The following is a 14,661-nucleotide window of genomic DNA, read 5'->3' on the forward strand; positions in this document are numbered from 1 at the left end:
GTCTGCTGTCCTCTGACTCCCCAGCATACTCTCCCAATTGTAAGGTCTGACCCTTAATTCCATCAGCAAAGTCTCTTTTCCCATGTGACAGAACAGATTCACAGGTTCAGGGGAATGGGGCATGGTCATCTCTGCAGGCCACTGTTCTGGGGCCAAGTGATACTTCTGGCAAATACTTTCCAAGTGCATCTGTTTCATCCTTGCCTGGGACTGTTAAGGTCTTATGACAGGGAATTTAGACTCCTACACTTTCAAAAGTAATTCAGGACTCCAGTCTAAGAACAAACCACTCTGTCCTCAGTCACTCCCAGGTGGCACAGTGCAGGGAACAGAGACCTGAGCAGGAACCGGGACCAAGCAGCCCCTGCTGCTTCACTCCAGTACTCTGGACAAGCCTCTCCCTTCTGCTGCCCTCAGGTTCCCCATCTGGAAAATGAATTGACTGTGCTAAGGGAGCTTTACTTTCAAAAACTCTTATTCATTAGGTGTTGTTTTTAGAAAAATGTGAAGCAATTAAGTGATGTTAAAGTTTATCCATCATCCTGCCATCTGGATATCACCAATGCTACCATTTTTATGTGTCTCTTTTTGTATATGTGTGTACATATGTGCCTGTGTCGATTTTGTTCTTTTTTTATTATTATTATTATTATTATTTTTTGACTGAAGCCTCCTCCTCCCAGGTTCAAGCAATTCTCATATCTCAGCCTCCTGAGTAGCTGGGACTACAAGTGCACACCACCATGCCTGGCTAATTTTTGTATTTTTAGTAGAGATGGGGTTTCACCATTTTAGCCAGGCTGGTCTCGAACTCCTGACCTTAGGTGATCCACTTGTCTCGGCCTCATTCTAATTTATTTCACCAGTGTGCTTTTCCTGGCTATGCACACTGCATGTACTTGAGCTCTTAAAGATAACACTCCATGGCTACCAGTAACAGGAAATAGGGAACGACTCAGTGTGATTATCTCCTCACACACTCATACAAGTGGAATTGCTGGTTCAAGGCCATCCATACTTTTAAGTGTATCATACATTAACACCAACTTGCACTCCAGAAAGGCTGTACCCCAAGAGCCCCACCCCCAGGGTAGAAGGCTTTCGAGCCACCCTCAGCACTTGAACCTGGGGCTGTGTTGCTCTGTGCCAACCAGGACAAGCTGGGATGGGTCTCGTCGGGGTCTGCTCTCTGACAAACCCTCTCTAGCGCTCTCTGAAGCCTCAGGAAGAACCCATGATTCAGGGATCTCAACCTCTGTTGCCACTTATTGTTCTGAAAGCAAATAGTCAGAGGGTGAGGGTGAGCATCCACTGCAGGCCTCAGCTCTGCATGCTGCACACAGGCCTGGGTGCTGAGAGCCCCTTAGCTCTGCAGCCGTGCCTCCTCATTCAGGTTCCTATGTGCAGATGTTTCAGAGCTGGGAAAGCCCTCACATAGTATTTCATTTTATAGAGAAAGGAGAGAGCCAGAGACAGCCTTCGTTCACCAAAATCACACGGCAACTTAGTGGCAAAATTTAGAAAAACAATCCAGAGGAGCAAGGGTTAGAAAGCACTTATTTCGGAGTCAGACGGTCCTGGGTTCTTGTCTTGGTTCTGCTAAATACCACTAGGTGAGCTCCAGCAATTTGCCCCACAACTATGGGCTTATTAAAACAGGCTTACTGGCCGGACATGGTGGCTCACACCTGTAACCCTGGCACTTCGGGAGGCCAGGGCGGTGGATCATGCAGAGTTTGAGACGAGCTTGGGCAACATGGCAAAGCCTGTGTCCACAAAAAAGTACCAAAATTAGCCAGGCATGGTGGCACACACCTGTAGTCCCAGCTACTTGGGAGGCAGAAGCAGAAGGATCCTTTGACCCCGGGAGGCGGAGGTTGCAGTGAGCCGAGATCCCATTGTATTCCAGCCTGGGTTACAGAGCAAGGCAAGACTCTGTCTGAAGAAAAGAAAAAAAAAAAAAAAGGTAAGTAAATGAATAATAAAATAAAATAGACCTACTAAACATTTTGCTTTGGGGTTGTTAGAAAACCGAGATTATGTCTAAGAACAAACTACCACAGATCATTCTAGTCATTACTAGCTTCTGAATTGCTCTTTTTAGTTTTATCCTCCAAAAAACGTAAGGCATGGTTAGAGATTACTATTAGTATAGATCAGCTTTAGTATTGATTAGCAAAGATTAATTTACCATTACTCTGTGGCACGTGTTGCCTTTGATTCGTGCAGTGGTTCCTAAGTGGACCTGCAACAGAGCAGCACCTGAGAGTCGTTAGGTGCTACCAATCACGGGTCCCTGCGCAGGCCTGCCCAATCAGGAACTGGGGCTGGCCCATCGCTCCGTGCTCTAACACGCCCTCCCCTCCCGAAGGTTCTGAGCAGCTCAAGTTTCAGAAGCACTGAATGAAGGACTGGTAAGCAGTCTTCTGCAGAGAAACATAAATGGCTGTGGGTCCTCTCAGCTTTTCTTGATATGGAAATGTGTTTCTTTTTTTTCAGTTGCCTTGTGGATTGAGTTGGGGTGGTTATCGCCATTCCTTTAGGTTGTTGTGATGATGCACATCAAACAGTATTTGGCACAGGTGGCTTATTGCTGGGGGCTGGGCGGGGGGGTCACAAGTGCCCAGCCAGCCTTCACTTCCCGCAGGCTCAGGTGCACACAACAGAAACCAACAAGGGGAAGGCCTAGAGGGCAAGGAAAACCTGCCCCACACCTGCACAATGGCGTGGCCATCAGGCTAACTCGGGCTCAAGTGGGCTGCTGCACACCTGCCTGGGCCTAAGTGGGGACACAGCAGGTATTTCTCGGCGCTGAGGGCCACAGGGTGAGCGCTACAACTGCCCACTTGGAAGCCAGCCCCAGAGGCAAAGCAGGATGGAGCCTGGGGTGCAGGTAGGTGGGGAGGCGTGCAGCCTGGGAATGAGATCTAGTTGAGTACAGTAAGAGGTGGTAGGTGAGTAGGAAGGGAAGGCACACAAGGCTGCCTGAGCAAGAGGTTGGGTGAGGACTGGCTTTAGGCCTGGCCCTGTTCTGAGCTGACACAAAGCTGTGGCCCGGTCCTGGCTGTCTGTGGGTTGGGCAGGCCAGGCACTAACACCCTGGGGGCCTCGGGAGCCTTGCCCAGAGTCTCCTCTTGATGCCCATGTCATGGCCTGCAAGAGAGATCTTCTGCCAGAGCCTCTGGGCCTCCACATCTCCCCAGCCTGGGCTCTGAGGCCCCAGGTGTGTCCCAGGCCCTCCAGGTTCCCCAGAGCCCATGCACAATCTCAGTGACATCAGGTGGGGTCAGGCATTGTCCTGAGACACTGGGCATTGGTCCTCCTCCATCTCCTGCGTTGGTCTGTCTCATGAGGCCTTTGGAACCTCAGCATTAAGAACCACCTTAGCCACAGCCCTTAGGGAAAGCCAGGCCACCAAGGGGACCAGCAGCCCCAGGGCACAGTGACAGGACACCTCATGCTCTAGATGCAAAAGGAAATGCCGTCCTGCAGAAGTAGATCACAATCCCACCTGAAGTTAAAACCTGTCCTTTGGCCGGGCGCGGTGGCTCAAGCCTGTAATCCCAGCACTTTGGGAGGCCGAGACGGGCGGATCACGAGGTCAGGAGATCGAGACCATCCTGGCTAACATGGTGAAACCCCGTCTCTACTAAAAAATACAAAAAACTAGCCGGGCGAGGTGGCGGGTGCCTGTAGTCCCAGCTACTCGGGAGGCTGAGGCAGGAGAATGGCGTAAACCCGGGAGGCGGAGCTTGCAGTGAGCTGAGATCCGGCCACTGCACTCCAACCCGGGCGACAGAGCGAGACTCCGTCTCAAAAAAAAAAAAAAAAAAAAAAAAAACCTGTCCTTAGCACCCTGCGTTGCAAACAGCTCTGGAGCCTACAGCTCCACCTGCTGGATGGAGAAGTAACTCCTCTCCCAACCCAGCCGCCCTAGGCACCCCATTCCTAGTCTCCCTGTGTCTGGGCTTCTTCGTCAGAGAAGTAGGGATTCTTTTTCTATTTTTTATTTACAAATAGAAAATGCACGTGTATGGTTTCAAAAGTGATCAAAAGTATAAGAGCATAAAGTTTCAAAAGCATAAAATGCACATTGACCGCTGCTGTCCTCCAGCCCTTTCCCCACCATAAGGAAATGTTGTTTTTAGCTGCTTCCAATATCCTTCTATAGAGTAATTCTCTAGAAGGGGACTTGGTGTCCAAATAGAATACTAACTTACAAATTCGAGTGCTACCAAATTGCCCTCCATAGAAGATGTTCGTTTCCCAATTGCCTTCCACAGAAGATGTTCCAGTTTCCCAATTGCCTTCCATAGAAGATGTTCCAGTTTCCTCTCTGTGTTGTCTAAAGTTTTCATACTTTTAAATTTTTGAAGTCCAATAGATAAAAACAAATGGGAATTTGGTTTCATTTTGATCTGCATTTTTATTACTGAGAATGAGGTTCAGAATGTGTATACTGAAGGACCAGTTTCTATGAACTGTTAAGAAACTTTGTGGATTTATCCATCAGGTTGTTGGATGTTTTTCTAAATAGGAAGATTCACTGCTTGTTTATCTTTTATAGAAATTGTGGTTCATCTTTTATCTTTGCATTGGTGTGTCTTTTTTCTTTCCTTGTTTTTGCAGAAGTTTTTATAAGTTTATATGTAGTCCAGTTCTTTTATGGCCTCTATGTTGTGAGTCATAGCAAAGCCTTACATAAGTTTATAGATAATGCACTGCTAGTTCCTTCCAATACTGTTATGCTTGTCTACATGTAAGTCTTTAATCCACTAAGAACCCGAATTTGTTTCAGATTTTTTAATTTTTTTGTTTTTTTTTTTCTGGTAGTTTGTGAATTTTTAAAATCTTAGATTCCTTGTCATTTATTTTAGTGTAAGCCATGAGTTAGAGGGACTTGGCTTTGCTGTTATTGTTTTTTTCCTAAGTGGCCAACCAGCCAGAAAGAGCATGTGATGAAAGAGAACAAAAACACATTCTTATCATTTGAGATGTACCTTTTGCCACATGACATCATATGCATGTCTGGGTCATCTGTTCTGGGCATGTATTTATAAAACAATACTAAATGGTTTTCTCTGTAAGCTTTCAATATATTACAATATTTTATCAGAAAACATCAAATTATCAACATTTAATTACTGATTTTTAGATCACTTTTATAAATAAGTTAGTTAAAAGTAGTTTCTGTTACTAAAAATATACTTGTATTACCTTGCAGTTTTCTGTTTGATAAAAGTCCCAGTCTGTCTTCTCACCCCCATTTCTTAACTTTACTCTGAGATCTCGATCTCTTTTTTGAAGTTGAAGAATTTAAAGTCTTTCCAAGTGCTGATTATCCTCCAAGTAACAAGATAATCTTCTATGGGATTTTGATTTTTTTTTTTTTCTTCCCTAAAAGGTGAATTAGTCTCAGTTACTACTTTGTTTTTCTGTATTTTTTTCCTAGGATTTCACTCTATGAATGTTGATGCTGTATTGTCTGTTGTAATCATAACAGCTATGCATTTTGTTTTTATTACACTATGCTTCCAGTTTTGGTCTTGTTTAGTGTATTTTGCCATAAATTCAACCTTTTCCAATATAAATATTGATGTCCACATTTTTTCATTTGTACTTCTATGGCATTATCTTTGCCCATAATTCTACTTTGAAGCTTTCTGCAGTACTTTGTCTTAGATATGTCTCACTGAGTGCAATGTGTAGTTGGATTTTGCGTTCTAATCCAATCTCAGTGTTTTAATAGGTGAATTTATTGTTTGCTTTTATTAACATGACAAATGTATTTGGCTTTTAGTTCTTTTAGCTTACCAAAGGAGTCATATCGATGGTAAATAAATACGTGAAAAGATGTTCAACTTCATTACTCATTACAGAAATGCAAATCAAAACCACTATGCAAGATGCTGCTTGTGCAAATGAGATGCCACTACTAGCCTGTCAGAAAACTTTTTTCAAAATTAAAACTTGGCAGTGCCAAATGTGGGTAAGAACGTGGAGTAACTGCCGGCTGCGGTGGCTCACACCTATAATCCTAGCACTTTGGGAGGCTGAGGCGGGTGGATCACCTGAGGTCAGGTGTTCAAGACAAGCCTGGCCAACATGGCAAAACCCTATCTCTAAAAACACAAAAATTAGCTGGGTGTGGTGGTGCATGCCTGTAATCTCAGCTATTCAGGAAGCTGGGGCAGGAGAATCGCTTGAACCCAAGAGGAGGAGGTTGCAGTGAGCCAAGATTATGACCACTGCACTCCAACCTGGGTGAGAGAGTGAGACTCTGTCTCAAAATAATAATAATAATAATAATAATAATAATAATAATAATAATAAAATGTGGAGCAACTAAACTGTAAAGCAGCAGTTTTTCAACTTGCCTGTACCATTCTTCCAATCCACCAGCAATGTAAGGGGTGCTGGTTGGTGGGATGGAAGCATGGTGCAGGCACGCTGGAAAGCAGCTTGGCAGTTTCTGATGCTGACTCATGCTCTGGAGTAAATCCTATCCTTCAGGTTATTCGGAGTTCACACAAATCCATTTTTAAGGGTTTTGCTGAAGGAAACAATGTACAAAATAAACATACCCCCAAGAGCGACACAGTAGAAGCTCTGTAAATGGTCATGATCAACTCATCATCCCAAAAGGAGGAGGCACTCCCTCCCTCCTTTCCAGCCAAGCCTGGGGGGTTTGGGATGTGAAACCAGACCTCCACAGAACAGTTGTTCCTGGGGAAGCCTTGGTTTCACCAACTCCAGTTCACACCTCATTGTTGCTGCTTCTGTTTCAGGCCAATAAACCTTCTGGGTTTGAGTATTTCCTTTGGTGGCTTGACTACAATCATACTTACCTCATAAGAATGCTATAAGAAATCAATGAGAACAGATTTTAAATGTTCCAGCACACTGTACTGGATAGATGGTTCCAGGAAGAACCTTCCCTAGACCACATTTTTTTTTCTAACCTCTTCTGCCCTGGCCTCATTCTAAGGCCTTGGTGGGAAGTTAAACACATAGCTCTTTCTATACTGTCTCATTATGCCACATCCAAATATTCTATTGTGCATGTTTTGTTCACAAGAGTCAGTGGGAAATCATCAAGGATGTGGAAAACTATGTAACAACGTGTATTATGATTCCATTTATGCAGATGCCTAAGTTTTCTCCTTTATATGTGGAATGCATGTATCGTATTTGCTTACACGGAAATATGCTGGAAGGAGAGGTAACACGTTGCTAAAGGAAACTACCTAGAGGGAGAAGGACTGGAGAAAGGTTAAGACTGGACTTTCAACTGGACTTTCTAGTATAAGTTGTTTGTTTCTATATTGTTTGACTTGAACAAGATGATTCACTTAGAAAATGAGAGCTGTGTTTAAGTGCTGCAGCCCCTTCCCCTGAAAGCTGAGGGGAGGGTGGTCGAGGAAGGGTCCCCCCAAGAGTGGATGCAAAAACCATGTCAGAGTGCTGGCTTTGAAGTGTACAGAACTCATCTCCTGGGACGACGTCAGACTCTTTCCATTCTTTGTCCAGCTATCTGTGCTCTGAAGAGTGAGGGGAGCCCCGAGGCCTCACATTGGGGGTGAGGTGGGGGACATCACAGGCCAGGGACTCTGGCTTCTCCTTAAATGCAATTTTCACTATCTCTTCTATGTCAGCCAGTCCCTAAGATGGCCATCGGTGACCATCACAATTTGGTAGTCATACCTTTGTGGGGTTCTCCCACATTGAAGAAAACTGACTAGTGCAAGCAATAGGTTTTGCAGAAATGAAGGACTGTGACTTCTGAAGTTAGATTATATAAACACATTGCAGCCTCCATGCTGTGTTCTTTTGGCCCACTCTCCCTGGAGGAGACTAGTTCTGTATCTGGAGGACACTCAGCCCCTGGAGAGGCCAGGCAGAAATAAACTGAGGCCTCCCACCAATAGCTAGCACCAAACTGCAGGGCATGTGGGTAGTGAGCCACCTTGGCATAGACCCTCTATCCCCAGTCAAGCCTTCAGATGAATGAAGCCAGTACCTCAATGAGAGCCTCATGGGAGACCCCAAGCCAGAACTGCCCAGAGAGGCTGCTCCCAAATTCCTGACCCATAGAAATTACGATTACAGATGTCTGGTGTTTCTTTTTGTTTGTTTTTGGTTTTTTTGTTTTTGTTATTTTTTGTTTTTTTTTGAGATGGAGTCTCTGTTGCCCAGGCTGGAGTGCAGTGGTGCAATCTCAGCTCACTGCAAGCTCTGCCTTCCAGGTTCACAGCAGTCTCCTGCCTCAGCCTCCTGAGTAGCTGGGACTACAGGCGCCCACCACCACGCCCGGCTACATTTTTGCATTTTTTTTTAGTAGAGACGGGTTTCACCGTGTTAGCGAGGATGGTCTCGATCTCCTGACCTCATGATCTGCCTGCTTCGGCCTCCCAAAGTGCTGGGATTACAGGTGTGAGCCACGGCACCCAGATGTCTGTTTTAAGTCACTAAGTTTTGGTGTATTTGTTACCCAGTAAATAACTAATAGACTTTCCCACCACTTTGGATGAATATTCCTAATCCATCTCAGGTTTAAAGCAAGTGCTCATCTATCTCTTTGTTCTAAGAGACACTTAGCTCTCTATTACTTCACCATCATTAAAATGCTTTCTAGCTGTGCCTCCCCCAAAATTAACTACCACATAATCCTCTCTGTGCACAAATGCGTACAATAATTTAGCAAAGTGGTGATGTCCTTGAACTTATGACACAGGTATCAGCCCGGGAAGAAGCCACAAGCCAGTCCTGAGCAGGCAGACTCCTAGGTGCAGTCCTCAGGCTTTCACCTTAGACTGGAGTGGACCTGTTTTCAGGAATGCTGATGTGCTTTTCTGAGTCTCTCCCAGGTACATTCTGCATTCTTGTGATTGCTGGCTCTGTCCAGGCAATGGACACGCACTTGCTAATCATACACTATTGGCAGGCATGCACCAGGAAATGTCAAAATCATTCCATTTTTAACATTCTCTTCTTTTAGAAAAGTTCCAGTTTTTTCTACACCCTGAATGACAGTGGCTTCCTTAATAGATTTAGGATGTCATTGCCTGCAGCAGACATTGTAACTGGGCACTGTTACGCCTACTACCAAAAAATAAATGCAGGAAATTGTTCCATTCAAGTGGGATTAAACATAAAATGAAAAACCTGGTATTGCTTTGGCAGTTACCTCAATTGGTAGTAAATCAGCCAGATGTGCAGAGATGCCAGTTAGGAGCGTGCATGTGTGTCTGAGACACCGAGAGATCATTACAAAGCAATTGGACAACTCAATCTGCTATCAGGTCACTTTGACATGGACAGACTTCAAGGGGCACTGCAGAGGCACATACCTTATGGTGAACACAAATGTGCTTGCCGGGTATAGTTCATCAGTATCTGAGAAAAGGGTGTGAGTGCAGGAGCATGATCCACTTAAGGCATTCTTTTGGAAGAAAACATTGACTGTGATGGAATTGCTACAGTCCCTCCTGGGGCTCGGGGTTGGGATGTTACCTCCAGGGCATATACCACCTACTGCGAGCCACCTGCCCAATGCGCTTCACCTGTTCATAAAAATACTACAATGTCTGTCGGCAGTTTTGCCTTTTTATGTTGTGAGTTGACAAGTCAGGATGATTTCATTGACAACGACTAACAGATTTTTCCTGTTGGAAAAAAATTTTTACCTGAATGTTATCTATGCTTCAATCCTGTTCTTGAAAAATACATCTCTGACGCTTACTGTTTTGACAATAATAACATCCATGAAAAGGCAAGCACAGGGGTGTGGTCTAGCCCTGTGCAGGGTTCCATCTCAGGGCCTGCAGTTCTGCCCCTGTGTTCTGCACACTCCCTTATCTGGGTGACAACTCGGGTCTGCCTCATGGGGCCGTCATACTCAAGTGAGAATGTGCCTGGGGTCAGAGTTTAATGCCTGTCTCAAGGCTCCCCACGACCTTCTAGGACTCAAAACTCTGTTTTTACTTTGCAGGATCCAGGATTGAGCTCCTCCGAGGATGACAGCCTCTTTCTAGTGACCAGCAGCCCCACCTTGAGAAAGCCCCTGAAACACAGCACCCCTGAGGAGGGAGCCCTGGGTGGGACCACAAGACCATCGGGAGGTGCCTCCTATCTCAGTGGGTCCCCAGTGCCTGCACACTTCTCTCAGGACCTTGCATCCCACCCGGCAGGGGTCAGCCCTCCAGCCACTGTCAGGAAAAGGAGGCTTTCTACTATCTGGGCCTCCAAGGAGTCCAGCTTGGATCTCTCAGCTCCTGGGGAAGAGACGCCCACATCAGCCTCGTTAGCCCAGCAGCAGCAGCAGCAGCAGAAGCAGAAGCAGAAGCAGAACCAGAAGCAGCAGCAGCAGAAGAAGCAGAAGCAGCAGAAGCAGCAGCAAGAGTCCCTCCGGGCAAACAGCTGGCACCAAAACCCTGGATTGCCTGGGATCATGAACACAACTGAGAGGAAGAGACGAGACCCGAAGAAGCGGGCAGCTGCGGTATGCATTATCCCTATCCCTGTCCCCATCCCTTTCCCCCAGGAGTTCTGGGTCCCTGTGGAAGATTAGGAGAGGGGGCACTGCTTGGGCCATGGAGCGCTCAACACCCTCCTTCTCCCAATTAATGCTCCCATGACGTGGCACCAGGGGCCAACACACTCATACTGTGCACATGAGGTCACCTGGGACAGGACCAAGGTCGTCCAGCCTTTCTGACACCTGCTGCTGCCCTGTCCCAAGATAGCTTTCAGCTCTGAGGGCCCCCATGACTGATGCTGCCTGTGGTGAACGTGAGCTTCCTGGCCTCGTGGTCTGGCATCCAGACCCAGGCTGCCACTGGCTGACTGCTTTGTCATTGCTCTTTAGCTCACAGGAGTCTGGGTGGTGACTCTTTCAGCTTTGGGGGCTTTGCAGACATATCGGGGTGACAGGGAAGGCCTGATATGTCATTTTGTTACAGAGTAGCAGAAAACAGCCTATTCTAGTGAAACTGCCTCGCTGTGCTGAGTCTCTGGGCGTCTTCCTATGCTTTGAAGAGGGAGCTGTTAACATTCCTGGAGCACTTCTGCATTTCTAAGCCCCTGGCTAGGGTGGCTCTGGTGTCTTCCCGGGGGCCACTGTGACAGGGATGTCCCACCTTCACCACAGCCAGGTTTGTAGGCCCTTGCCACAGCTGGAGAACTAGCAGGGCACACACTGTCCGAGACCCACTTTTGTCTCTCAGAGGCCATCCTCTTCCTTTGCTGATTGGAGATGCTGTGAAGCTCAAATGACCCAATGAGAACATGATTGCAAGGGCTCTGATCCCCAGGGTAGCAGGCAGTTGGGAGGTGTGCTGGCCCTCTCCTGGCAGAATTCTGCCTCCTCGCCCAGTTGCTGGTTTAGCCTCTGACCTTGTTCTAGTAGCTTCCTGAGAAGGGGCACTTTTCCAGCCAGCAGGCTGGGAGCCCTTTCTCAGAACCGGAAGACCCTGTGTGCCCCTGTCCCTGACTCCCACCTGCCCAAGCCTCTCCAGGTCCCTTTTGTGGTTCTTGGTGGTGCTGAGTCTCATTTTGGAGTGAGTAGTCTTGCCTCAGGTGCTGGACACTCCCTGGGCCCGTCTGATTCTGTGAGACCTTCCCATACTTTTCCTTCCTAACCTCGGGCTCTGTATTCTTTCTCTGTCTGTGATCCTCTGCAGTTGGATGTTGGACATCCTGATTAATTCTCCGAGTTTCTTTTCTATTTGCTATTTAGCCCTTTCTTCTACTTTTTAGGAGAGTTACTCAGTTCTATCTTCCAAAGTTACTGCGTGGTGATGTTATTTTCTGGGGTATCTTCCTCGCCGCACTCCCCCATGTTCTTCACCCTGGCTTGCTTACTGTCTTCTCTCATCTTCTGAGGGTGCTGATTTTGCAGTGGATTTTTCCAGCCTCTCTTCCATGCCCTGCTGTCCTGTGGCTGTGCCTGGCTGCTGCCTCTCAATTTGGAGAGGCCATCACGGTGGGGGAGTTGATGGAAAGTCCCGACTTCTGAGTGGGAACTGTCCACCAAGGGCCACCCGGGGGTTAACTGCTTCTTCACTGCACCGTATCTGCCACCTCTTGCTAGTCAGCATCCTCATGCTGCCAGGAGAGGTGGGACTGGCTGGGGTATTCTGGGAGCTGAAGGTAAGAAGGGGTCTGAAGGTCTCACCATGGGTAGAGCTTGTGGGGAACAACAACCCACGTGGAACCCATGTTGTGGATGCTCCCGATGGAGCATCCCAGCTGCCCCCAGCTGAGCCTGGATCCCCACGAGGCCCCTCTGTGTGATCAGAGGCTATTGCTTCTTCCTCAGTCGCTGTGACAAACTGAGTTTCTGGGAGTCCAGACAGGCAGTGCCTGCACCACACAGCCCTCTGAGAGCCTCAGCTCTCAGCAGCCTCCCTGGAGGTCACCCTCTGTGGACGGATATGAGCGCTGGGCACCAGGAAGGCAGCCCCCACCTCGGGAGCGGGGGGCACTGGGAATTCACTGGTCCTCCTACCAGATGATCACCTGATCTTGCAGACCCCAGCCTGGCCCTCTCTGCGGGCCAGCAGTAGTGTTTGGAGCCTTGGCCACTCCATCTCTGCTCCAGGACGCCCCCTGGTGGCTTCTGCTGGCTCGGGCTCAGGCCTTCTGCTCTTACAGCTGGCCCTCTGGAGGCTCCTCCCATTCCTTATTCTCAGTCCTGTGGGTTTGCTTCTGTCTTACACTTTGGGGGCATTAGAAAGATGCTGACCACTGACCCACGGTGGGCCTGCCATTGTTGGCCAGTGGACCCCAGTCACACTCCATGTGATCTGGCTCAGTCATCCGAAATCCCCAGGTTCCAGTCTCTACTCCATCCTGGCATTGTGTTTAGTGTCAGGAGTTTACCCATCCTCGTCTTCCCTGTGCTGAATTGGGGAGGCCTCCTTTGTTCCCTGTGCAGCTGCCCTGAGCACCCTCCTAGAAGAGGGGGCTCCAGAGAGCACAGTTACAAAATCCCATCTAGACTGACCTATGCACCTGCTCCCATGCAGGCTCGTCTACTCCATGCTCGCCGCCGGTCTGCCCCATCCCTGGCACTTTTTGTCCCTGTCCCCTCCTTTGTCAGACACCTCATCTGCACCTTACCCCATTCATCTATACACTCGTCTGTCTCCACACCAAGCGTGGGCCCTCTGGATGGCACAGTATCCCATATGAAATATGTTTGAAGCACACAAGCAGAATTATATAGGGTTGGCTGGGCCAGCTGCAGACCTTGAGCAGGCATTTATTTTCTAAAGCACATTTTGCAGCAGAAGAGCTTGTCTCCAGTAAAGATGGTGCTGCTATGGGGTGATGCCTTTCCTTTAAACAGATGGAGCGAGTGCGACAGTGGGAGATCTACGTGCTTCAGAACATCGAGGAAGCCACCCAGCATGAGCTCACCATCGAAGACGACTGAGTGCTTGGTGCCAGGACAGGAAGGCAGGGTGCTCCAGAGCTGCCTGCCTTGGGCTGGCTTAATTGTCTACATGGTACCCTCCTTGGGCTGGCCCCCAATGTTGTTGCCCTTCTCCGTAGGGTGAGAAGAATGGGTTTGAGAAGATCCTGTTACTTAGATTATAAATGTGTTTCTGGGAGGCACTGACATTGAGGAGGGTCAGCAGAGGCGGCAGGTTAAAGAAGACAGAGCTCTGCACGGTGTATAACTTGAGCCCTGGGTTTTCTACTGCCCAGTTCCAGCCTTGGGGACAACTCTCTGCTTGTCTGAGCCTCAGCTTCCTTACCTGAAATGTGAGGAAACCCCATCCCAGACTGATGAAAAGAGTGTGGAACTGATGTCTAGGCGACGGCAGCCGTAGCCACTCAGCCCTCTCAGGAAAGAGTTGGGCCAATGCCCTGTGAGCATATTTGGGATAGCAGGATTGAAGGCCCGAGGCAGGAACTGGAAAGAAAATCTCTGCACTGGATGGTGGGTTTCCAGCCCTGTGGTCACGGTGGTCTCATTGGAGCACCAATGGTGAGGGACGTATGTTTCCTTCCCTTATGTGGAGAGGGACCAGGTTTTGAGAGGAGGGGAGTGCCCATAGTCCCACCCATGGAGGGTACCCACCTCTTAATAGGCTGTAGGAGAAACCAGACTATGGGATCCCAGGATGTTTGCAGATAAAGACAAGCTCAGGGGAACTCAGAGGCTAGTCCACCCACACTACATGGATGGGAAGGCTCCAGGAGTCACCACACCTGGTATCAGGGGCAGGGTAGGTATCCTGGTGAGCCTGAAATGCCACTCTAGGAAAGCCCCGAAACCGTAATGCTCACCTGGAAGGCATTCTGGAAATCTGAGGATGCTGGCTGTGCTTGTTTTGGTGGGTGGGGCTAGAGGAACTTAACCTCTAGCAGTTGCATGGGCCAACCCTCTACACTCTCCCTCTCCAATGCTGTGCTCCCTGCTTAACATCAGGGTCCCACCCAAGTGATCAGTAATATGAAGGTAATACATATTGTAAGGAAGAAGAAAGAGATGTCCAGGCAGCTTCAGTTTAACACAAAGTCAGCATCAAATCTCCCAAGTACAGGCATCTTAGCAAGACCTGTTTGTGTGGACATGTTATGGTTACTAAATACAGGGCTAGTGTTTATTCATATAAATGTTCGCATCCTCCACTCTAAAAAGTTTGCTTT

The 14,661-nt window shown here is 48.0% G+C and overlaps 1 protein-coding gene across 1 annotated transcript; it reads left to right on the forward strand.

The window, feature by feature from the left end:
• Positions 1-2,875: 2,875 nt before the first annotated feature.
• Positions 2,876-13,438, forward strand: CCDC201 (coiled-coil domain containing 201). The gene is made up of 3 exons (XM_073008643.1): positions 2,876-2,893; positions 9,992-10,501; positions 13,352-13,438. Exons 1-3 carry the CDS (start codon positions 2,876-2,878, stop codon positions 13,436-13,438), a joined length of 615 nt encoding a protein of 204 aa, XP_072864744.1.
• Positions 13,439-14,661: the final 1,223 nt, after the last annotated feature.

This window comes from Chlorocebus sabaeus, chromosome 21 (assembly GCF_047675955.1).
Source record: "Chlorocebus sabaeus isolate Y175 chromosome 21, mChlSab1.0.hap1, whole genome shotgun sequence".
NCBI lineage: Eukaryota > Metazoa > Chordata > Mammalia > Primates > Cercopithecidae > Chlorocebus > Chlorocebus sabaeus.